The 22,975-nt window shown below is 49.9% G+C and overlaps 1 protein-coding gene across 1 annotated transcript in view; it reads right to left on the bottom strand.

Moving 5' to 3' along the window:
• Nucleotides 1–22,975, bottom strand: part of LOC134048147 (hydrocephalus-inducing protein-like) — a 74,684-nt gene that overhangs the window by 25,490 nt on the left and 26,219 nt on the right. Inside the window, exons 14-37 of the mRNA XM_062499746.1 lie at nt 22,573–22,805; nt 21,681–21,781; nt 20,297–20,432; nt 19,688–19,852; nt 18,609–18,761; nt 18,062–18,136; nt 16,579–16,817; nt 15,146–15,320; nt 14,735–14,878; nt 13,256–13,399; nt 12,450–12,766; nt 10,723–10,888; nt 10,143–10,202; nt 9,629–9,853; nt 8,635–8,763; nt 5,570–5,747; nt 4,861–5,060; nt 3,999–4,132; nt 3,849–3,908; nt 3,421–3,519; nt 2,908–3,044; nt 1,022–1,143; nt 707–934; nt 198–350 (exon numbers count right to left, since the gene is read on the bottom strand). Coding sequence (XP_062355730.1) covers nt 198–350; nt 707–934; nt 1,022–1,143; nt 2,908–3,044; nt 3,421–3,519; nt 3,849–3,908; nt 3,999–4,132; nt 4,861–5,060; nt 5,570–5,747; nt 8,635–8,763; nt 9,629–9,853; nt 10,143–10,202; nt 10,723–10,888; nt 12,450–12,766; nt 13,256–13,399; nt 14,735–14,878; nt 15,146–15,320; nt 16,579–16,817; nt 18,062–18,136; nt 18,609–18,761; nt 19,688–19,852; nt 20,297–20,432; nt 21,681–21,781; nt 22,573–22,805 — 3,773 coding nt within the window. The remainder of the gene's footprint in view (nt 1–197; nt 351–706; nt 935–1,021; nt 1,144–2,907; nt 3,045–3,420; nt 3,520–3,848; nt 3,909–3,998; nt 4,133–4,860; nt 5,061–5,569; nt 5,748–8,634; nt 8,764–9,628; nt 9,854–10,142; nt 10,203–10,722; nt 10,889–12,449; nt 12,767–13,255; nt 13,400–14,734; nt 14,879–15,145; nt 15,321–16,578; nt 16,818–18,061; nt 18,137–18,608; nt 18,762–19,687; nt 19,853–20,296; nt 20,433–21,680; nt 21,782–22,572; nt 22,806–22,975) is intronic.

Genomic DNA, 22,975 nt, shown 5'->3' with positions numbered 1-22,975 from the left:
ATGCTCTCTCTCTGTGCAAGCTCCCTGTGGGCATTTCGAAGCACATCTCGCAGGAGTACTCTTGGGGTGAACTGAGCCATGCTGAGAATGGAGCTTGCAGAAAGCTCCCTGTGAAGGCAGAGCTCATACCTCTGCACCAGGCCCTCATTTCCAGATAGCCCTGACAGGCCTCCTGGGCTGACACCTGCCAATCTCACCTCCTGCTTGGGTGTAAACTGGATTTGTAAGTTCTGCCACCTTCCTGGATTGAGGGTTCCTTTGGAGGGCGTCACTTCAAAGGGACAGGGCTCATCCTCCAGCACCTGCTGCTTCTGACGCATGGCTGGTATAATGCATTTGCGTTGATTGTCCTGGGCACAGAAACCAATCGTGTGAGGTCTCCTCAGTGTGTGAGGACAGAACCTCAGTTCCTGCAGTGCTCTACTGATACTGTGCTCAGAGTACCCACAGCCAAACCAAGGTTGACCCCCATAGCCTGGAGCTGCAGCGAAAACCTGTGAACTGGGCAGGCAGATAGGGAACTACTGTCCTGAGAGGAGGAGGAACGGGTGAAGACAGCAGAAAAGTAAAGCATCAGCTAATGGAACAGGTCCAGGCAAAACAGTCTTGATCTAGTCCCTCAGAAGCTTCCTCAGACACACTGTAGATTCAAGTGCTCAGGCAGCCACAGGAGCAGAAAGGGCAAGAGACACAAAGAAAACCCAACCAAGAAGTTACATGTTCGATGTCGCCTGTGCTTTACCTTCCTGACAGGCTTGATGGCAGTAATGAACCACTCGCAGGGTACACGGAACCAGTTGTAGAGCTGGACTGTCTCAATCTGGCACTGCCCAACATGGATATCAGAGAACTGTAGTGTGTTCTTGGAGAGGTTGAGCGACAGTCCCAACACAGTGGCATGGAGGTGGATGTTATACGTGGGGCCTTTTGCCACCTGGAGAAGGACAGAGAAGTCAGCGGAGGGTGCAGGTGACATCTGCTGCTGTGCCAAGCCTGCTGTGTGCCCCAAGAGCTCTGGTACCTCTATGGGCAGCAGCACATCCACGTCACCCCGTAGCCAGCGGGTGCTTTCAAAGCACACTTCAAGCATTCTGGTCTGGTTGTGGGGCAGGCCCTGCATCTGGTCCAGATTCACTCTGAAACCTTGAACAGATGAAAACAAAGCAGCTGAGATACACAAGAAACACAAAACGTGTCATAAGCACTTTAAGGCCTTACAGGTGTCCTGGCTGAGAGGTCTGGGAAAAACCCCATGCCATGGTGTGACCTGGACAAAAAAGAGTGCACCTGAACACCCCTCAGACACAGTGAGCCATTGTGTGATGGAAACCCAGCCCTGCCTCAAGGCCTCTTTTGATCCACCAGAGGATGTCACAGGCTGTTTCCTCAATAAAGGCTGAATACAAGTGCTGTGATAGTGTGAACTCCAACCAAAGCACTTCCAAAACACAGCAGACCCCGCTGGTTCACAAAACAAGCTCACAGAGCAGCCAGAGAGACTTGATGCTCATGGAAGCTGTGGGGAATAAATTCCCAGACGCAAGTTTTTCTCAACAAGGTGTCCACTCAGTTATTGTTGCTTGTGTTGATGTGTCTACCCAGTTGACCATAACTGTTGCTTGTGTTGACTATTTCTTGTTAACGTTTTATGTTAGTGCTCCTAGCTGTTTGTCCCTTTCCCCCATCCCAGTACCTGTGGAGGGAGCAAAGCCCCTCACAAGGCCTCCTTGGAGAACTATCCCCTAGATAAGAACTGCTTAGTCACAGTGACTAGGCTAGAGACCCTTCTCTTTGCTTTGGGCCCTGCTTTATCTCCTTGTAGCACTATTGGTCATACTTCCTTAGCTCCAAACCATCAGTCATTCTGTCAAGCCATACCTTCCCTATAAAGCCCCCTACTTTCACCAAGTTCAGTGGATTGCTATTGTCCCTGGACTCCCCTTTGCAGAAGACAATAAAGAACCCTGCAAAACCTCTACACAGCGCTTCCGCTCTCATTTCTCTGTGCTGGCCAAAGGTACCTTGCAAGCCGAGTTGAAATCACTTGGAGCTGAAATCATTATAAGAGTTGATCGCCTGAACTCCAGGCACTGCTTGCATATTGGTACTTTGTGGCTGAAGCCTGCCTGAGACACCAGGAGAGGCTGTTCCTTCTGGAACTGCCTATTTGGGTCAGTTGGTGGCAGCCAGGGCTTGGATCCCAGGCTGCTACAAGTAACTACTTTTGTATCCACGCCCACCTCCACTACCCCCCTCGAAAATGGCACATGAACAGCAAGTGCTCATGGGATTCCACTCAGTGGTAAAAACCCCTAATAACAACGAGCCAGTATCACATCTAAGACTAAAAAATGGTACTCCCAGGTGGGGGAAAACAGTGGAGAAGATGAAAGCACCAACCAGAGCTTTTTTTTTCACCTTGTTGCCATGACTTCAATAGCACCCGGCTGGCATGGCATCCATAGACCAAGAGCCAGCAAATGTTTTCCTAGGGATTATCACAAGGATGGGCGCCCCCACTCTGTTGCCTGGCAAAGCTGAATTCCCCCTCCTTTGTACTGTCCAGTAGGAACAGGGTTTGTTTTGTGCACAACCCCTTGGGTTCTGCACCCAGTGCCAACCTTTAATAAAGGCTTCCTAGCCATTCATTTCCGGAGCCAAGGGCAGAAGATCCTGAGAGGTGACCAGAGTGATGAGCTCATCTGGCCCCTGCACTTCAGTGCAGGGCAATCACAGGCAGGCCAGGTCCCTGGGCAGGACTGGCCAGGAGAATTTTGCCTCTAAAGCTCCCAGCAGGGGCACTGAGAAAAAAAAAAGCTCAAAAACCTCCCCAGGTTCAGTGTCTTAACATAATCTGTCTGAGACATCTCCTTCAAGCCCACAGGAAGTGTCTCCAGCACTGCTTACCTGTGTTCTGCAGGGCAGATACATCGACCTGGAAGGACACTGGGATCTGCCCAGGGTTGGTGATCACCAGAGTGCGTCTCTCAGTGTAACCCTTACGTACAGTGCCCATGTCCAGGACATATTCGGGCAGCTCAACTCTGCAAGGAGGAATAAGGACATTTGTTAAACCACAGCCTGGCTACATGTCCAAGTAGATGGGGGATACAAACCAAGTGGCTAATTCTTTATTCACTGCTGTAAAAACTCAGCTCAAGCCCATGAAACCTGTGGCCTGACCACCTGGCAATGACTTTGGGAATTCAGGAGGAGTGCAGGCCCCAGGTTTTATCAGCTACTAATGGTACGTGAAAATAAAATTAGTTTAAAAAGGACACTGGCCACAGCTCCTCTCCCATGAAAAGTCAGTGTAGGTGAGTACACTGGGACTCCACTGATCTCACTGAAACTGCTTAGCTTGGTGTACAGCCTGAGTCTGAAATTGCTTTGGGGCCTAGGAATAAGATTTGCCTTCACAGGAAGTCTTCACTGCTCTGCAACCAGATCACATGATCTGTTCTGCAGAGCATCTTCTTCCTGAACTGAAGCCTCCCATGCTTGTGCTGCATCATGATGCTGCAAAGAGACAGACCAAATCACCTAGATAAGCCCTGCAACCCCACCAGCATTCAAGACATCTGATTTTGAGTTTTAAAGGGTTTGCTGACATGTGCAGTTGCCTTCTCCTTTTCTTTAGTGTGCTCTGTTAGTTGGAACCAAGACATCAGATGGGAGTTGTCTCTTTCAGGGTTAGTAAGCAGGGACAGAATTTGTGCTGTCTGGAAGGCCTTGAAGGTCTGCACTGGGTCCCCTCAGCTCAAGGGACAGAACCCCACACCTGTGGGGAGCTGAGCAGTCCAAAGCTCAGCGCGGTGCTGGGGAAAAGAGGACACTCCACTGCTCACATGGAGAGTGTCACAGCCACCAGGACCACATCCTGTCTGAAGTCCAGGCTATTCCCAGCTCTGCAGACACAAGGAGCTCTCAGGACAAGGGAACATTGCTGGGTGTTCCCCACGAGGCACCTGGAGATGGGGATGGGAGTCCCTACTCACTTGACAAGACTCTGGCACAGCTTTTTGTCAGGGAACCTGCTGTTTGGGGGATGGGATGGAAGCTTTTCCTGCAGCTCCAGAGCAGGCTTCTTTATCAGCTTTGTCACCATCTCTATCTGCAGCTGAGCGTTTGACTGAGGAAAGAGAAGACAGTGCCTGGTTAGCAAAGGTCTTTCCCAAGGTTGGCATCTGAGAAAGGATCCCACCCTGCTCCTGTTGAGAGGGGGTGTGGGGTCCTCCTGTCTGGCTGCTCAGTGCTGGTGACACCTCCTGCTCTCTTAGCCAGGACCTCATCTCCACAGCAGTTAACTCCAGCATCTTCACCTGCCCAGCCACTGTTAGCAAAGTTTGCCTCATCTGGCCAGGCAGACAAGCCAGGAACCTTCCAGAGCTCCAGAGACTTGCCTGCCCCCAGCCAGCACCAAGGCAGCTTGGACAAAAACTGTCTTGAATGGGAACTGGGACCAAGCTGGTGCCTCTTGGAGATGAGCAGCACCAGCACAGTCCCAGGGCACAATCAGGCAGCTGCTGCTCAGGTTTGAGCATGCAGCAGGGCATGGGTTGGGACCAACAAACTCCCCAGCAATGACCTGCATCTCCTTCAAAGCACCATCAACTCCATCCCTTGAGCATGGCCTTCAGGATCTCTCCCTGGGGTAGCCAGGAATCTGGTGCAACCCCAGAAGAGAGCATGAGCAGAGTGGAAGCCCTAGGGGCAATGCTGCGGTGACACATGGTTCTAAGTGGGCAGGGAGGTCCCAGGTGCCATCAGAGCACTGGGACGCTGCTGTGGGCTGAAAGAGGCTCAGGTGCCATGGAGAGGGTGGCATGTGCCAAATGGGGCTGCAGCTGCTCTTACTACCATGCCAGAGTCAAGCAGTCCGGGCTTCTGTTTCTGAGTCTTCAAGGTCTGGGTCTTTGGGGTCTGTGTTTTCAAGGTCTTAGTCTTTGGGGTCTGAGAATTCACCGTCTTGGGGCTCTGAGTCATCTTCTTAATAACTGATTGATTCCGCTGACTGTATTGTTGCAGGGGTCTTAGGAGCTTTTCATTTTTTTCATTTCCTGAAGGAAGAAAATATCCACAAAGAGAAGTGTGAGCTAAGTGGCAAGTCACTAGCTCCCAACACTGGCTTCTTCCAGAAAGAAATCACTCTTTTAGAAAGAAGTTATCTATGCAAAGTGGATGCTGCTAGTCCTCTCTGAATCCTCATGTTTGCTCCCACTCATCTTCCTCCCCACAGAGGAGCATCTCATTGCCTGCAATGTCACGCAAATCCAACCCTGTCAGAAGCCCTGCCATCCTCTCTTACAGTTTTCCCAAGCCTTTCAGTCTAGCCATCATCCTTCAGGACCCTGCCAGATGTGCTGGCAAGCTCTGCAGGATGGCTCCTGGGACAAAGCCCATGTGGGATCCCCTGCTCAAGACCTATGAAGCAGTCAGAGGGCTTGAGTTGGTCCGGGAGTCCTGTAACCCTCAGGCTTGGTGGACGTGAGCATGAGCTACCCTATGTGCATATGGTAGGGAACAAAACCAGAGGGACCCTTCCTAGGGGCAGACAAGCAGTGCCCACCTTTGGTGTTCCAGGGCAGGTTCACACTGATCATGGGAAAGGATGCTTCTCCTTTCAGGCAGATATTCTCTGGGTCCAGTTCTGCCACTTTAAGCTGGAAAGTCCTGCTGAAGGCTCCTGGTACTCCTGGCATGTAAGAGAATTTCAGCACTTGCTTCTCACCAGGTGCAACGGAGCCCTGCAGGGATGGGAGAGGAGGGAGGGAATGCATCAGAGTGTTTGATGGGGGGATGGCTCAGGGGACAGACAGGCTGAGAGGACAGGTCCTCATCTAGAAGAAACCATCAGACCACATCACTTTTGTGATAAAAGTATTACAGTCTTGGCTTTGGCAATTGTTAAAGTAAATACTATGTTTCATAATGCTGACTGTTGTAAAAGAAGTTTTGCTAAAGTTTAGAGTTCTTTTAACGTGAATGTTATGTTGCATTGTGACACCAATGTTGGTGAAGAGTTGATGCAACATTAACATTTAACCAGTGGAGGAATGGAAACCTGTTGAATGTGCTGGAGTGACAAATGACCAGGACTAGGACAACTGCACGTGCTCCAAAAAGGTGGGATGGAAGAGGAACTATGTTAAAATATTTCAATATATATATAACCATTTGTAAATATGTATGAGGCTGTTGCAATACCCAGGGTATATAAGGGGTCTTGATGTGTGGTGTGGTGTGCCTCTGGCTGCAGCTAAGCACCCAAGTCAAGCACCCAGTGCTGTGACTTGATTTATTGACTTTGTCCCCTGTTGTCTCTTACTTAATTTTCTTTAAATTTTAACTGAGGCATGGGCTTCGCTTCTCACACCTTCTACATCCCTTGTGCCCATAAGGTCGAGCCTCCAGCCCCAGGGTGCAGTGTGTTTTCCCAAGGGCTCATAAGGCTGCAGCCTCAGCACAGCCTGATATGAGCACAGCTCTGCTGCCAATGGGGTTTGCCCTCTGCCAGCAAGAGCCCACCTCAACAAAAAAAAAAAAAAAAAAAAAAAAAAAAAAAACCAACAACAAAAAAAAAACAACCCCAAAAAAAAAGGCTCTTTTGCTGCTGCTGTGGAAGAGAAATCCCTGCGCTCAGCAGGGCCAGCAGCTCCTCTCATCCCTTGTAGGAGACAGGCATGAAGAAATGGGAACGCCATCGGCTTCCTCCTCCTGCTGCAAGGAGGGACAAAGGCAGGAGTGCTACTTCGGCTGGGAGACATCCAGGCAGGACTGAGAAGCTTGGACAGTGGTGGGATGCTGCCAATTTTTCTCCTTGCTCTTCCAGCCCTGCTGCTCCCTAGCTCCCTCACTGCCCCACAAAGCCGCTGCACAGCAGCAGAGCTGCAGGAGGCAGGGAGCAGCAAGCCTAGGAAGGGATATGGAAGTGCTGCTTAGCGCTGGCAGCAGGGAGGCAGGGCCAAGGGCTATGTCCTGTGTGATCGCACAGCCTGGCTAAGGTGACCCTCAGCAACGCTCCAGTGCCAGCACAGCCTGAGATCTCAGCTGTCAGAGTCCCCAAGTGACTGTGAGGAACCAGTTAAATTTTAATTTATGCCTCAATATATGTTAAGAAGACACTTTCTGATACGGGGTGAAAAATTACTATGGGGGCTGTACCCTAACCCTTAACACCCTCCACGAGGAAAAGAAGTTGCGAGGAGAAAATGCATGCAGGCTCCACCTCTGGGGGGCTGCGAGCAGACTCCAAAGCCCAGGAGAATTTTGCCTGTCTGAACAATAGTCTTCCTAAAAGGGCTGAATTACAGGAGGAATCTTTCCATATGAAAGCAGTCAACGCTGCCAGTTTTTCCCTGCCGTTTTTGGCTTTTTGTTGGGCTGGGAACAGCTGGAGGGTCCGGCTCCCGGCAGAGCCACTCCCCGCTCACCGCGGCACCCTGGTGCTCGGCTGTTTGCCCGCGGGCCAGCCGCGCCTGCTGCCGGCTGCGGGTGGTGGCCAGCACTGCGGCAGGCGTGCCCGCTCGGGGCGGCTGGCCGCACACAGCTCCATCTGCCGAGCGGCACACGGACAGAGCGCCCCAGGGTTACAGCAGCACCGCTCTGTGCCTGCCAACTGTTACTTTGCGTTTCTCACTTTCTCTCTCCGCTGTTTTATCCCCTTCTGGTTGGGACCGCACACTTTCTTCATCAAAAAACAGTTTTCAGATATAATACTTGTTTTGTTTACACTTTGTTTTCATCTGAGAAATCTAGCAAGTACAATTGTTCTCTGTTCCCCTTACAGCAGCACAAGACAATAACTGTGAAGGGCAACCAGCCTGCTACTGGCACTGTACCACTTCAGCTCTGGAGAGGCAGAAGCAGGCAGGGAGAAACGCCCCTCCAGGCTGGGGTGAGAAGTGCCTCCCTCCCAGAGGCCTTTGCAGGCACATGTTAATATCTTGAGTTCTATTGGTTTGTACAGTTGTTCCACCCCTGTTCACCTTGGATGTACCCTTTCTGGAAAGTTCTTCCTTTCCTTGATGCCCCTTGGCTATAGTTTGCCCTATTGCTCCAGCCCTGTTACCCTATTGGTTCCCCTGGTTGGCTGCCCCTCCTCTGCACCGCTTTTCCCTGTCCCTATAGGACCTTGATCCTCAGGACTCGCCTCTTTCGTCCCATATTTAACCCTGTGCCCTCAACCCAGTTTTGTCTTTGTCCCTGGATTCCCTTCCAGACCCAATAAAGCTTCCCTCAGATTTCCATACAAAGACCTGCCCTTCGCCTGTTTTGTCAGCCACTTCTTGTTTTTAGCAAGTGTGCTCGGGGCTCCAAAAGCACAGCTCGTTCTCAGAGGAACCCAGTGAAGCGCATCACTTGAGGTGACCAACAGACTTGTGCCTCCTCCCACTGGTGTGTGCCCTGTGACAGCAGAGCCACCCACCAGCCAAGGCCATGAGGGAGTCTGTCAGGAGAGCACTTGCTTCTCTGCACCCAGCAGAAACAGCAGAAATTACTTACAGCCCTCTAACAGCTGGGTTTGAGATTTTCCTCTCTGATTTTTTTCCCCCTTCCCCCCTTCTTTTTTCCCTTTAACACTCTCCTGGGCCACTTGACACAGGACTGGGGTCGGTCACTTGTGGTACTTACAGTGGGGGGGATGACCAGAAACACGCCAGGCAGATGTTGCTCTGCAGTGCTAGGATTTAGCACCCAGTTGAATTTAATCTTGCCAGTGTTCGCCAGGGTGACTGTGCTGTGACAAATTTCATTAAATATCTGGAGAGAAGGCATAGGAGTGGGAAGTTACAGACCCAGGCCTGCTGCTGGGAATCTCCTTCCTCTCTCCTGGGGCTGAAAGCAGACACATAATGGGAGCAGGGACCACGGAGGAGATACAGGCACGGGGGGACCTAAGGAACCCCCAGGCACAGGGCACCTGCACAGGAGCAGGGAGCTCTGGCAGCACACAGAGGTGTGGTAAACAACCATGTGAGGGCCAGTAATAAAGGAACCAGGGGACCCAGGCCCTCTGCACTGTGAGGGTTCACCAACAGCCAGGAGAAACAGAAACAGCACTGAGGCAATGCAGAAGGCACCTGTATGCAAGTATTGGCAAGCAAAATACATGCAACAAGGGAGTCACACAGGGCAAAACAGACAGGGCCAGCAGCTGGAAATATCTGCCCCTTTCAACTGAAAAACAGTGACTGTGGGGATTATTCTGGGACAGACTCTCCAACTATAATGACAGAAAGCCAAACTTATTCACTTGAATATTGTGTGGATTAAGTAAGAACTTTAGACAAGAGCATGTCTTTGGGAAGATCAGGCTTTAGGAGTGGATCAGCAAATGGATGTCTCAGGGACATGCCCCTCTGAGCATCCCCCCTGGGGCCCTGCCTGCCCCAGGAAGCAGTGTTGGGTACCCTGAAAAAGAGGCATTCCCAGCATTTTGGAGAGGGTTAGAGATGGCCATTTAAAACCAGCTTGGATGCCAGATGTGTCCCTCAAAGGTTGTAATTCCAAGCTCCAGAGCCAACAAAGGGGCTGGGAAGGGGAAGGAGCCCTGGACTGAGGTGGGCAGGAACCCATCAGCTGTGGTTCAAAGGCAAGGAGCTGTGCCAGGGCACACGTGTGGTACCTGAAAGCCGCAGTTGATCTCCTGGTGGCTCAGGGAGTAGCTGATGCGTGAGGCCTCCCCGGTCAGCTCCACCTCGTAGGTGGGGCCTCCCTTCACGTGGCACAGCGCCGTTACACTGGCGATGGTGTTGACGTGGCCAAAGAAGCTGAAGGAGACCTTCTGTTTCTCTCCCGGCTGCAGCTTACCCCACAGTGGCCAGATATCAAAAACCTGGTTGAGGAGAGACTGAGATGTTGAGTGTGGAAATGGATGCAGAAGAACAGCTGTGCCTCAGAGTAAAGTACAGTCAGAGCTGGAGGGGCGCTCCACAGGTGCTGCACAGCATCTTTGGGTAGCCCTATGACATGTCCTGCATGGCCACTCCAACAAACAGTTTCTTCAGCAGTGCTTTGTGATGGGTCTAGAGGGATGTGAGGCCCCTCTGTGGGCAATGTTGCAGGCCACCAATGGGATTGGGAGCTACAGTCCTGCTTGCCACACCGAAAATGTGGAAGTGAGACAGATTCCCTCTTACATTCTCCACTTTGAGGGGAGTATGAGGTACGTCCATGGATAACTTGAATTCCTTCAACTCCTGTGAGCAATAGATTATTTCAGGAGTATATGGCAGCACCTGAAAAACAAGCCATTTTCCATGCTAGGAGGAAGAGACAGCTACTTTGCAAAGTCTCATTTTATAAGACAGCTTCAGGGCCACCACTGCAATACCAGTTCTCAGGTAAAAACAGAGGTCTGGAAACAGGTGGTCTTGGCTGGGTTGGGAAGAGGGTACATGGAGATCAGCACTCATCACAACTTGCTCTAGGAAGGAAGCTGGAGGTCTTATCATCATGATGCAGATAAAAGCTTCATCTTACTTTTGTGAAGAAAACATGGCCAAAAAATCCCACATTCAGCACAGGTCTGTAGGATCTCAGCAGGCTTCTCCTATTTCTCCCTCCCACACACCCCATGTCCAGCCAGTGGCCCTGCTGCCCAGCCCACTCTCGGGGCACAGGACAGCAGGTCAGCAAAAAGGGAGTTCAGCACGACCATGACTTGGTGGTGACAAGCTGGGGAGGCAACACAAGCAGTAAGTGAACAAGAAAATTTACCTCTGCTCCTAAAGATTGGCGAAGATCCTGCTCTTCTTTCAGGGGTGAGGCTGTCTTCTTCATCTTTGTCATCTTGAAGCATCTCCTTTGAGATGCCGAGTAATCCAAGCAGGTTCTCTTCTCCTTTGGTGGTTGGGGTTTGAACTTAGGTGGGTAACACTCATGTCTGGAAAATAACATAACTATGAACAGGGACCAGCCATGGGAGGAAGGGACACCTGCAGGAGTAGCTCCTGGTCAGGATGCAGCTGCTGGGTGGGTGCTGGTGTGTTGAACTGAGAAATGGTTGATCCAGCCTTTCTCAATCCAGGCTGGAGCAGCTCTGTTCTAAAGGAAGCCCAGGGATGATACTGGTAGCAGTGGTGCAGGCAGCTGCAACTGCTTGCATTGAGGAACTACAGAGGGTGGGGATTAAAACCTTGTGGGTATGCAAAAAGCACAGTGGGAGAGGAAGAGACAGAGAAAGCAAGCAAAAATGTGAGATCTGAGGCACCAAGGGGCACATCTGGCCAGTGATGAGCCAGCACAGCCCCCCCAGTGCCCAACGCCAGAAACTCTGCAGCTCTACCAGGTGTTTATCAGGGATGTTTCCCTGACACTCTTGGGGGGGTTGGATGATATTTTCCAACACTCCCAGGTGACTCAGGTCACATTCCCCATTTTAAATTGAAGCAGGTGCTCAGGGTAACTCTGCTTGTCTTTCTTATGCCACGTCAGAGACACAGTTGAGCCATGCCTGCCTGTCACCCTGCCGAGCTGCAAGTGCTCCCCACACAGTCAAACACAACCTGGATGTTCCATTCCCAGACAGGCATTCAGTGCCTATAATGACCTGCTCCCCAAAGAATCCCTGTCTTTAGCTCTGTAGCTTGTTATCTAAGGCTGGGTTTCATTTCTGGATGAGGGGCTCTCTCATCATAACCCCCAAGAGATCTCTAATAATCTGTTCTACTGTCTTTAGTTTTAATGAATGGTTTGAGGCAACTTCTCAGGACCACGGTGCCCAGAAAATTTTATTTTTCACTCTAAAGTAGAAACTCTCTCGGAGGCAGGGATAGGAGATGATGTGATGAACAAGTCCTGCTGTCAAGCAGTACAGAACCCATAAGGGACATGTTGCAGTGGGGAAACGTTAAAAATAGTAATAAGTGTCACCAAAAAAAGGGAGTGGAGAATCCAAGGTGTCCACTGAAAGCGGAGCCCTGTGAAAGAAATCATCCTGACACTAAAGGAGTTGCTTCAGAAAAGAAGGAAAGGGAAGGTAACAAGATGTTCAGCATCAGCTCAGTAGTTCTTTCTCTGGTGTTGGGACTTTCTGGGCATCCTCCAGCACAATGCAAGGGAGGAAGGCAAGGAGCAGAGAGCAGCTCCTGCAGAGAGGACCCATCCCAAACCAGGGGGGGCCAAAAGGGCCTCCAGCTGCACTGTGGACCTGGGACTAGGAGCCCTTCATCAAGGTAGACATTGCCTCAGGCCACAGAGATATGAGAAAGCAGCTTTCACTGCAGTTTCCTTCCCAGGGGAAACCACTATGGGGGCTATGCAGCACCAAACTGGTGGAAAACCCATTCCCTGAAAATCCAGCTTGACTACAGCTGGTCAGTGCTAGTTGCACCAGGGAAAGTCAGAAGAGTCTGTCAGATCCTAGGCAAACAGCCTTGCTTTTGCCAAAGTACAACAGGACACCAGAAACAAGAGCTTCAAGGAGAGAGCAAAGGTGCACATACCTCAGCCTGTTCACCTGGCTGTCTGAATGGAATGACCAGTGGTACTGGACAGGCAGTGGGCTGCAGTTGGTTATCTCCAGAGAACGCACTTCTTCAGTGCCAGCTGGGATGCAGCCAAACTCCAGGGTGCTGCGCTGGATTTGGAGACTGGGGAAGTGGACTTCTCCTTGAAGGGTGATACACTCCACATAAGGATGGCCATTGACCATGTTTATCTTCAGAACCTTCTCTTCCTTCCAGCTATGAAAATCCAGTTTATAAGATGGGTCAAATGCAATGTAGAGATGACAGGTCTGTCCTACATCCAGTGGCACAGGCTGCAAGGAGATGAACAGTAATTAATCATCCATGTGATGACGTCCCAAGGTCTGACAGCTTGAAACAGTAAATGCTTGAAGTCTGATCCCAGCATGGGCTTCTTGGTTCATCGTTCATTCCTTTACAGCAAGGGTGTGAGTGCAGGCACAACAGTCTAGTCCAGGATTCCCTCAGGCCCAAGTTTCTGTGCTCAGCAGCAAGACAAGGGGGTGGCTGCTGGAGAGCTGGGATGCTTTCCAGGAGACACCTTTACTGCATGGCTGGCCCAGACCTAGTTGCCTGCTCCTTCTCCTTGTGCCTTAAAGCCAGGATGGACCTTCTCAATTCAGATAAGATTTTGATTCCTTCAGCAGCTCTGCTGATGCAGCTCAGGCCAATCCACTGCTGACACTACAGAATAAACTTCTTGACTCAAGGCTCTCCCAACAGAAAGGCACCACCACATCCCTCCTCTTCAGACCCCACTGGAGGAGTCCAGGGCTGCTCACCTGGCCATCCGGGAGGGGCTGCTGGTCCGCATCGCAGAGCAGAAACGGCTGCTCCAAGTCCAGCATAAGGTCGAGTGGCAACAAGCAGGTGTTCTTTAAAGCCAAAGGCTTGTACTGCAGAGTCAGGACATCATCACTGGGTTTCTATGGAAACGGGAGAAAAGAAAAAAGAAGCCTCAACTAGCCACGGACCTCCTTCTGCTTCTGCTGTATCTCACATTTTTCAGCCCCAGAAGTGCATACATCTCTACCCTTTCTATTTGTGTCTACCCTTCCAGGAGATTTTTCTTTATAGCAGATGCTTTTCATGTTTAGAAATCACAGCATCCTCTGGGGGACAGGGAATCATTCCCAAGTGCAGATGAGGGAATAGGCCCCTCAGAGGAGGTGGCTGCTTGAACAAGATCCAAAGCAGAAAGTGAATCCAGACCATTTGTGTCCAGTTTTGTCTCTCTGTTGGGCAGATCAGCAGTAGATGATCATCACTCATATACAGACATTTCTTACAACCATACAGGCTCTAGCAGCCTCATCAAAGCAGTTCATCTGCAACATGTGTCCTGCAGCCCCTGCTACAGGGACACAGTGTCTGGTCTCAAAGCTATGAGCAGCCTAGGCTCCTCCTTCCTCTCTATCCATAGTGATGGGCTTCCTGCAGGGTTTACAGAAACCAGAGTTTGGGAAACTAGTTCTGCATGTACTGATATCAGGCAGGTGCTGTGCCATGCCATGCAATGAATCAGTTTGTGTGTGTGGCATCAAGCAGAAGCCAGGCAGAATCAGGGAGAGCTGAAAAGCTTCTAGTTACACCTGAACTGCCTGTTCCAGGGATTCTGTACTTCAGTGGAAGCCTGGGAATCAGACGAGAGGCCTGAAACTACAAAAAACAGATCACAAAACACCTCTTTTTCAGACAACTTGCAGGAGAGGGAAAGATGATGCTGGAGTGGGATCCAAAGACTAAAGGGCACCTGCTCTGCCTCAGTGTTATCATCACTGCAGCTGCAGGATGTCTGGGGGTCCTTTGAAGCAGGTGAGGCTCAGGGAAACGCACAGAGCTATACCATATAGCTATATCATAAAGTATCCATGCCAACAGCAGAGAAGGCAAAGAGACACAGGAGATGATGGGTTTTTCCTTGTCAGCCTGAGGAATTCACAGGAATCTCCATTTTTCCCAGCTTCCCTACAGCATTGGTGTACAGACATCCCTGTGACTTGGAGGATCCTGAAAAATCTCCCTTTGCAGTGAGCAGAGAGACTGGCATTTCTCTGGAAGTGGCCATGATCCTCCTTGGCAGTGCAGCTGTAACTGCAGTTTTACATTGGGGAAGTTAAATACCACTCTCATCCCTAAAAGCATCTTCACTCACTTCACAAAGTGCCTCAGGAAGGGTAAAGAGGGGCTTTAACACAAGCACACACCCCCCCCCCCCTCAGCCATGCTGTTAAATGCCAGGATGCAATCCAGAAACTTACCTTCTCCACCCGGAAAGAGAATTGTCTCGCTGATACTTCTATAGAGGGATCAATAAACTTGCAGGTAATGGTTGTTTCTATTATCTTCTCTGTCCTGCCGGCTACCTCTATGACAGTTTTACACATCACGTAATCCTGCACCTCCTGCATGCAAGGGTCTCTTGTCACTGCTGGGTGGTGGCAGGGCATCCAGCAAATGCCCTGTGTTGGCTCAGCACCCACCACCCACCACAGGCCCTATTGTTGCCTTAAGACTTATGGCAAATGTCCCCTTTTCCTCCTGTGATGCAGCTTCTTTATTCTGCACTAAATCTTCTGTAACACTGCACCCCAATATCAAGGGACTGTGGAACAAGCCCAGGGGAGGGCATCTGATGGCTCCCCAGGCTCAGCTCTTGGTGGGGACCTCACCTGCTCGATGGGGGAGAAGCCTCGCAGCACCATGTCCACAGACTCGCCCGGCTGCAGCTCCATCGACAGTGGCTCCAGCCCAAACACGGGGCTGGTGCCTTTGGGGCTCTGAGAATGATCTTCAGTCTCGGGGCTACGGAGGGCTGAGATGCTCTTGCCCTTCTTCTTAGGTGGGCTGTGACATTCCACACTCCAAAAGAGCCGATGGAAATGGCGGCCCTGGTTTGTTAATTTGAACCGACGAGTACAGGGAAGTAAGCTAGAATAGAAGCCAGGATGGAAAACAGTATGTAAGTAGCTATTTCCTTGGTCATCAGATTGCTCCTAATGACCAATCTGAGGGGTTAATAGCTTGGAGACTGTCTTCATTTCCAACTCTTAGTGTGGATTAGAAATAGTGTCTGATAAGCTGCCCTTCTGAAGTCATTATTGCAAAGAGAAATATGTTTATAATGGTAATGTAGCATTTTCCAGGCGAGGCTAACAGGACCTGGTGTTTTCCTTCAAAATGTTTGTTCTGGGGTCATTCATACTGTGACTGCATTTTGTATTAATCTACACCCAAAACTGTTACTGAATCTTTGAGATCCTGCACTTGGGAACCTTCTGTGTGGGGGTACGATTGCAGGCATTTTTAAAAGCCAGCTCAGAGACACTTTCTGGATGATCCCAGCAAGCTGGTAAAAATCATCTGCCTGCTCCAGGACAGGAAACCAGGGGAGCAGGACCTCTCCTGTTCGCAGCAGCTTTGGTTTTGCTCTGATAGTCATTTGTAGGAATTTTTGCACTGGCATCCATTTCGCAATTAGAAGCTGTTTTAAAGTGAACTTTGCAAACTCTGCTGGCAGCGAAAAACCAAGTGAGGTCCTGGGCAGAGCAGGGCAGCAGCAGAGCCCACAAACAGCACGAGGAAGCAGCAGCAGCGGTGCTGTGGACCCCACACAAACCAGCAAGTTTCCATCTGCCTCTGGAACTGCTCTGAGAGCTCCTGCCCTCCTGCTGGGGGTTCTCACCCTCTTTCTTGTCTCTTTGTTCCCAGGGCCCCTGCTTGCCTGAGAGGCACCATTTTGGAAGGGAAGGCTGTGATGCCATCTTCCCTTGGTCCCTCAGCCACATGGAGGGACTGCCTCATCCGGGCACCATTTCAGAACCTTTTGTTCTGGGGAGCCTGTGAGAGCATTACTTGTTCAAGTCAGGACAATGTATGAGAACTAAAGACAATTCACTGGTCATTTAGCAACTGGTTTCCCTTTCAGTGGCTTTTGAGGGCATCTAACAACTTTCAACTGGCCATCCCATGTTTCTAAAGGAATCTCTGCCTTCAGGGAAGGAGTCAGGGCTTTGAACACTGAAGAGGATCTTTCCTGAAGGACTACAGCAAAACTACTCCCTGTTGAGACAGGAGGTAAGGTGGGAGTGGAGAGATCTCCTACCTGAATTGGTATCCCAGGTTGAGCTCTGGGACAAATGGTTTGTCTATGACAATTGTGCTGCCAATGCCCATAGCGTGGACCAGAACGCTGAATGACAAGGTGTTGTGAATGAACACACGGATAGTGTTATCAAAAAACCCAGTGTCATCCAGGGTTGCTGTGACAGTCACAGGAAACTCGCCCCTAGCAGGGATCACTCCTTCTTTGGGTTCAAAACTGAAGTACCGGGATTTGAAACCCTGTAAGACAAGCATAATACGCATTTAGGATGGAAACCATACACCCTGGTTATTTGTGGGACATAAGAAAAGGAAAGACTAAAGGGGGAGAGGATAAAAATCATAAAGCCCTACTTTCTCTATATTTAAGCTACAGTATCAGGCAACAGCAGAGTTTTTCAATCCATATTTCCCCCTCCTTTAACAGACTCACCTAGTTAACCCAGTTTTGGCCAACCCAAGGGATGCTTATCCTCAAGAGTGTGTTCTTTCCCTAGTCTTTCTCTGGAGTGTGTGCCAAGGAAAGCTGCTTTCTCTCTCCTGGCTTCTCACAAAGGCTCAAGGCCAGAGGAAGCCAGGACTGCTCAAATCCTCCTCCAGAAACCACACAGCTGGAGGACACTGCTGAGAGCCTGAAGAATAGCTGTGCAAAGCCAGCTGAGCAAAACCCCCAAGTCTCCATTCTCCAGGGTCCATCAGTGCTTCTCAACAGCCCCTGAAGGACTGGGACCCCTGCTTCCCACCCATCATCAGCTGCACAGAGGTGCCCCAGTGCCCTCTGCCTTGGAAAAGTCACCTCTAAGTGGCACCTCTAAATAGCAGAGCAGGAAAGCAGGAAGCAGAAAAAAATCCTGCAGGACCTGCCCTCTGGGCATGGCTTGGTCTTCCCAAGCATCTCATCCTCTGGTTTCTCATGGACCTCCCTCTACAGATGGGGCATGAGAGCTGCAAGTGCCCCAGGCAGGGAGGAAAGGCCTTGCAGCAGCACAGCTGCACAGACACAGCTCTGCAGGTCCGGCCCTGGTACGAGCTTGTGAAACCCATCCTTGACACGCCAGGCCCACCCAGCCAAGGTGCATTGCTCCCTGCACAGGCTGAAAGCAGAATTTCATTGTGGAGTCAGGGAAAGCTGTCCTGGAAAAATCCCTCACTTTAAGGTTGTATTATCCCCAAACAGCTGGAAAAGCAGCAAGAGGAAAGTTCACAGCCCTCCTCCTTGGCGCAGGAGGCTGAGCCTGGACTCTCCCACACAGCCTGATGCTTTATCCACAGACTCAAACAAGTCCATAGTACCAGGTTTTAACCAGCTCCACAAGTTCAACACACCCAACGTGAAGAAGAACAAATCTCAACCCCCTCACAGATCACCCCCTCCATCAGTCATCCCCCCAGTCCCAGCCCCAGCCTACAAGCCCTCCACTGGCTGCACCAGCCCTGCTCCCCCTGCCTGGGGAGTAGCCCCAGCTCCTTCTGCCCTATGCAACCTCCACATATTGAGGAGCTGCCTTTCTCTGCAGCTGGTCCCCAAAGAGGCTCTTCAACGGCACAGAGATCAGAGGCTGTGGGGGTACACAACCCCCACACATCTTTGTGTGGACAAGCAGTCTGAGAACAGACCTTGCACCCTGCTCTCCACTATTAACAGCAGCTTGGCACAAAGCAAGTCTAGATGGAACAGGGAAACCACAGGGAAATCCATGCTCTCTGGAGAGCAAAGGACCACAGGTTTCCCTTGATCTCAGACTCCAGAAATGTGACACACCCAGCTAAAGACCTTCAATAAAATTAAGGGAGAACTTGTCAACGCAACCCAGACTAATTTGTGCTCCAGCATCTCTGCCCCTGATTTCACTGAGGGGTGCCCCAGCTAAAACCTCCAGAGCCAGGTTTCTCTTGCCTCGCTCAGATGGAATATTGGAGTATCTTGCCTCCTCTCACACAGGGCGATATGAAAAACGGGCATATAAAAACCAAGCAATGGCTGCTACTGACCAGTGGATTTCCCTGGAAAACAGCCCCACAGATACTTACCATCTGTATCCTGAAGTCTACAGGGATAAGACCATTGTTGAAGAGGGTAAGAATTTGTGAACTAGGCTGTAGCAGTGGGATCACACCAAACTCTATCAGCCCTGGACTCAGCTTGATGTCTGTCAGCTCTCCAATGCTCTGTAATACTATATGCTGTTTCAGGAAGCAGGCAAGAAAGATTTTTTTAAAAAAAGAAAAACAAAACAAACCGCAACAGGGCAACCTAAAAAAGCTTAAACAGCTCAACTCTGCTCAAGTTATTTCTTTAGGGACAGCTACCACTCTCCAGCTGAAATACTGGGCATTTGGGGAAAAAACAACAAAAACAAAACAAAAACAAAACAAACAAAAAAAAACAAAAAAAACCCACACAAAACATGTTCACCTCCAAATTAAAATGGATTAAGGTAAGAGAAACTTTCAAATTACAAAATTATTGACCCAAAGGTAAAAGCTTTGCAAGAAATTTCTAGTTAAGACCAGGCAGAAAGTTAAACAACTGGTTATTCTGGTGGGGAGAAACCCTCCTCTTTAAGGTAAGCAGCCTGAGAGTTGAAACAACTGTTTTGTCAAACTTAGGTTCCCGGGCACAGCCTGAACTGTCTGTCTTTCCTGACTGACTGATTTACATGCAGTGTCACAATGGCCCAGGTTCAGATGTTTGGTGCCATCCAGGGAATTTGGCATCATCATTTCCATATGTTTTAATATAAATTTAAATCCTTGCAACTACTCTTGAAATGCCAGCTTTCCTTTCTTTTAGAGAAAGCTCAAGGTTCCCAGAAGTCTTCTGACGTCCTCTTTTGTGATCAGAGAGTTGACATTTTAAAATAGATGTTTTCAAAGCTAATAGCATTTTAAAGATTAATTAAATGATTTTATCCTAGGTTCCAGCTTAGATGAGCTACTTTCTGTGTCAGACACTGAGATTACCACCTATAAGGCATGAGCTGTTTATGCCACCAATCCCTCCTGTCCTCCAAAGCAGCCTGTGCCTGGTTTCCCCAGAACAATCCCCATACCCTTTGCAGCCTGCCAGGACGAGTTGCACAAAGGCACACATCTCCCCTTGCACTCACCCGTGGGTTTCTCTCATCCCCAAACACGCTGATAAGAACACTGGTGCGATGCTCGCCCAATGTTTGGACTTCGATTATAACTGGAATCTCTTCAATGCTGTGAGGCTGGACAATCCCACAGGGTTTGGGGCTGGAGTAGAACACAGGAGTGTCCTCCTTGCGTTTCTAGAAGGGACAGAATCAAATGCAACTTCAGAGGGATGTCTGAATAAACTTTAAACTCCTTAACATCCACCACAATGGCAACTTACACACATTTTTAAAAATCCCCAGGGCAAATATAAAAGGCAGAAACAAGATGCAAGAATTGTAGGCTTAGCATCCTCAGGGGATTCTGTAAGGAGGCTGCCAACACAGGCATGGGTGTCTGTGGGTACAGCAGCTTTTCACAACCCTCTAAGATGTCCCACAAGAAAAGACCCTGAAGACTAAAACATAAACTGTTTCCTCAGGAGATTACACTGCATCCTAAAGTTTACATTCAGGTAGGATCCTGCTCTCAGCAGATCTTTAAGACTGAATAGAAACCAGCAAGGACTTATCCAAACCCTTTTCCCCTGGAATAATCTCCTCAGTAATATTTGCAAGGAGGTGCATGTGATGCCAAACCTGGGGAATAAGCCCGTAGCAGCCAGGAAGGTTGGTGTTATTCACAACGAGGAACTTCCTCTCGTAGGGCACCTTGAGGCGGCACTCATTGTACAGCAGGACGTGAGGGTACACTCGCAGCTCAGGAACGAGACATCTGGGCAATGAGATGACCCCAGGGGAATCAGAGATACTGAGATACTGAGAGGATGGAGAATGTTTACCCTCGAAGACTGGAGCATAACATGTTTGTCATTGTCAAATAGATATTTAACAGCCCTACAGTGATAAATTGCCTTCAAAGTCTTCCCACTCAAACATGTCCTGTCAAGGAGGGCAAATCCTGAGAGGCAGCACCCAGAGACTGCCAAGTGCCCCAAGCAGAGCACAGCTGTCCCACAGCTGCCTCAGCCCCTCCTTTACTCAAGAAGGTTTGCAAGGACTCCTGTAACAGTTCCATTGATCCGTGAGCTCTGGGGGAGCCTTCCCAAAAAGGATCAGTGCTCACCAAGGCTCAAGGAACACACAACTCTAGTGTCTCAATAAAAATGACTCCCTTCTCTCCCTTGGCACTGTTGCCCTGCCTGAGAACTCAACAATTTGCCCTAACCTTGGAGGGCATGAGACACCACCTGTCCTGCAGAGTGGGTGATCACCCCTTCCCAGTTCCTACATCTCCCTCAGTTCTTCACCCCACGCCTCTACACTGACTGTCCCCTGTTGCACTTGCTTAAAAAAACTGCAGCCCAGGCACTGACTGGATGGCTCTGCCTGGGAGAGGGAACAGCACCAGGGAACTGCATCTCTCTTGTCATTAAACTGACACCTGCGGCAGCATAGCAGAATGGAATGCAGCTGCAGCAAGAACAACTTTTGGTTTTAGTCTGAGAACATTAACGCTCAAAATGGGAAGCAGAGGGAAGGAGAAAAACTAGAGCTGACCGGCCACATCAAGGGCTTTTTTCCCCTCATAAGATCCTGCTCTCATCACTCTTGCTCTGAGCCACTTCCCCACGGTCACGTGCCCTCATTAACAGAACCAGGCCCTGACTCTCAGCAAGCTGCTTGGTGTGTCCCAAACCAGTGCAGGTTGGTTACAACCCAGCACGACTCCACCTCTTGCAGAAAGGAGGAAAGGAGGCCCTTGGGAAATTTGTTCCACCTCAAGCACCAAAAACCAGGCCAACAAATCACATCATTCCTGGTCCCTTTAGAAAAAGGCCCAGGACCATGCTGGGCTGTGAGCAGGGGTGCTTTTCAGCACAGGCTGCTTTCCAAGCACTGCTGTTCTCTCATCCGGCTGGGCAGAACATGAGGTCATTAAACAACACGTCTCCTTGGCAGCTCCAGCCAGAAAATCCAGGTCAAGGCAGCGTGCTGGGGGAGGCCAGGGAAGTGCTGGTACCTGGCCATGATGGTCACTGATGCCACTCCATTGCCAATACCCTCCAGGTCCACCAGCATTCTCCGGTAGAATTCCATCACGGTGTTGGAACACAGGGTCACCTGGTGGAAGAGAAGAACAGTAAATTCTTCCTTACAAAAGCTCATTACCCACATGTTATATCCTCCAGTTTTTGTTTCATGGTAAGGGAGGATTTTGCCTTAATTCTTCTGCTGGTCCATGTGTAGAACACAGTCTTCTGGAGTAACAAAAGCCTTCGGGCAATACCAGATTTGTTAAACATACCTTGCTATCAGGGCATAGGTCAGCTAAATCAAAACATTAGACAAAGTTCTACACACCACTGTCTTCAAATTAAGAGGCCAATCTGACTACAATGACATAAATGCAGAGGAAATCTGCTGACTTGAACAGACTGAGTTCAGCTTTACAGCAGGAAGCTGAGGGAAAAGTGTGGCCCAGCAGGTGCTGGGCAGTTCATGGCTGCAGAGTTTTTTGTCTCCACTGGAGATCCCTGCGGTGAACACAAATCATTCTGCTCCTCAGGAGAAGAGAAATGAAACCAAGAACAAAAGCAAACTGCTTTATACAATGACATTTCTCTAACAGCCACCTTGTGTCCTCATCCTTCCTCTGCCCACCTGCAATCAAAGAAATTGCTCTCAAAAACACAAGAACAGCATCACTACTTGACCATCGGGTATTTGATTTCAGCTTGTGATTTTGGAAGCGAAACAGGTCTCCTCGAGGAATATGCCGAGTCAGCCAGCTAACAGAGGCCTCATGCCAGTGCACATCTCTCCCTCACACGATGCTCAAAGCTGGCAGCAGAGCTAGAGCCCTCCCACACTGCAGTGAACCTTCAGCCCCACCGGCTGCACTCTTCCCATACCTCGATATCCTGGTGTCCCTGGGGAAGGATGGTCCCTTGGCTGGGATTCATTGTAAACTCTCTTGGCTCCACATAAAAATGAATTCCATGCTTCCAGGATGGGTCATTATGCTTGTGTATTTGATCAAAGCTGCTAACAGCAGGCTGAGTGCCATCGTCAGACATGCGGAGCTTGAACCTCTGGGACACTGGGGAGGGGTTAGTGAGGCGACAGGTCATGGTGTAGGGAAAGCCTAGGAAAAGGACACAAATATCCATTTAGGCAGCAATTACGTCACGACTCTTGGTGGGAATATCCTGGTAGAAGTGTGATTGGAGTTTAGCTCTTTATTATCTGAACTACAGCTCACTGAGAAGCTGCATGAGAAATGAATCATCACTTAGTTCCCTTTGACACTGATTC

Source organism: Cinclus cinclus, chromosome 11 (assembly GCF_963662255.1).
Source record: "Cinclus cinclus chromosome 11, bCinCin1.1, whole genome shotgun sequence".
Classification (NCBI taxonomy): Eukaryota; Metazoa; Chordata; class Aves; order Passeriformes; family Cinclidae; genus Cinclus; species Cinclus cinclus.
Note: the sequence above shows the minus strand (reverse complement) of the source record. Positions and strands in the feature narration are given on the sequence as shown.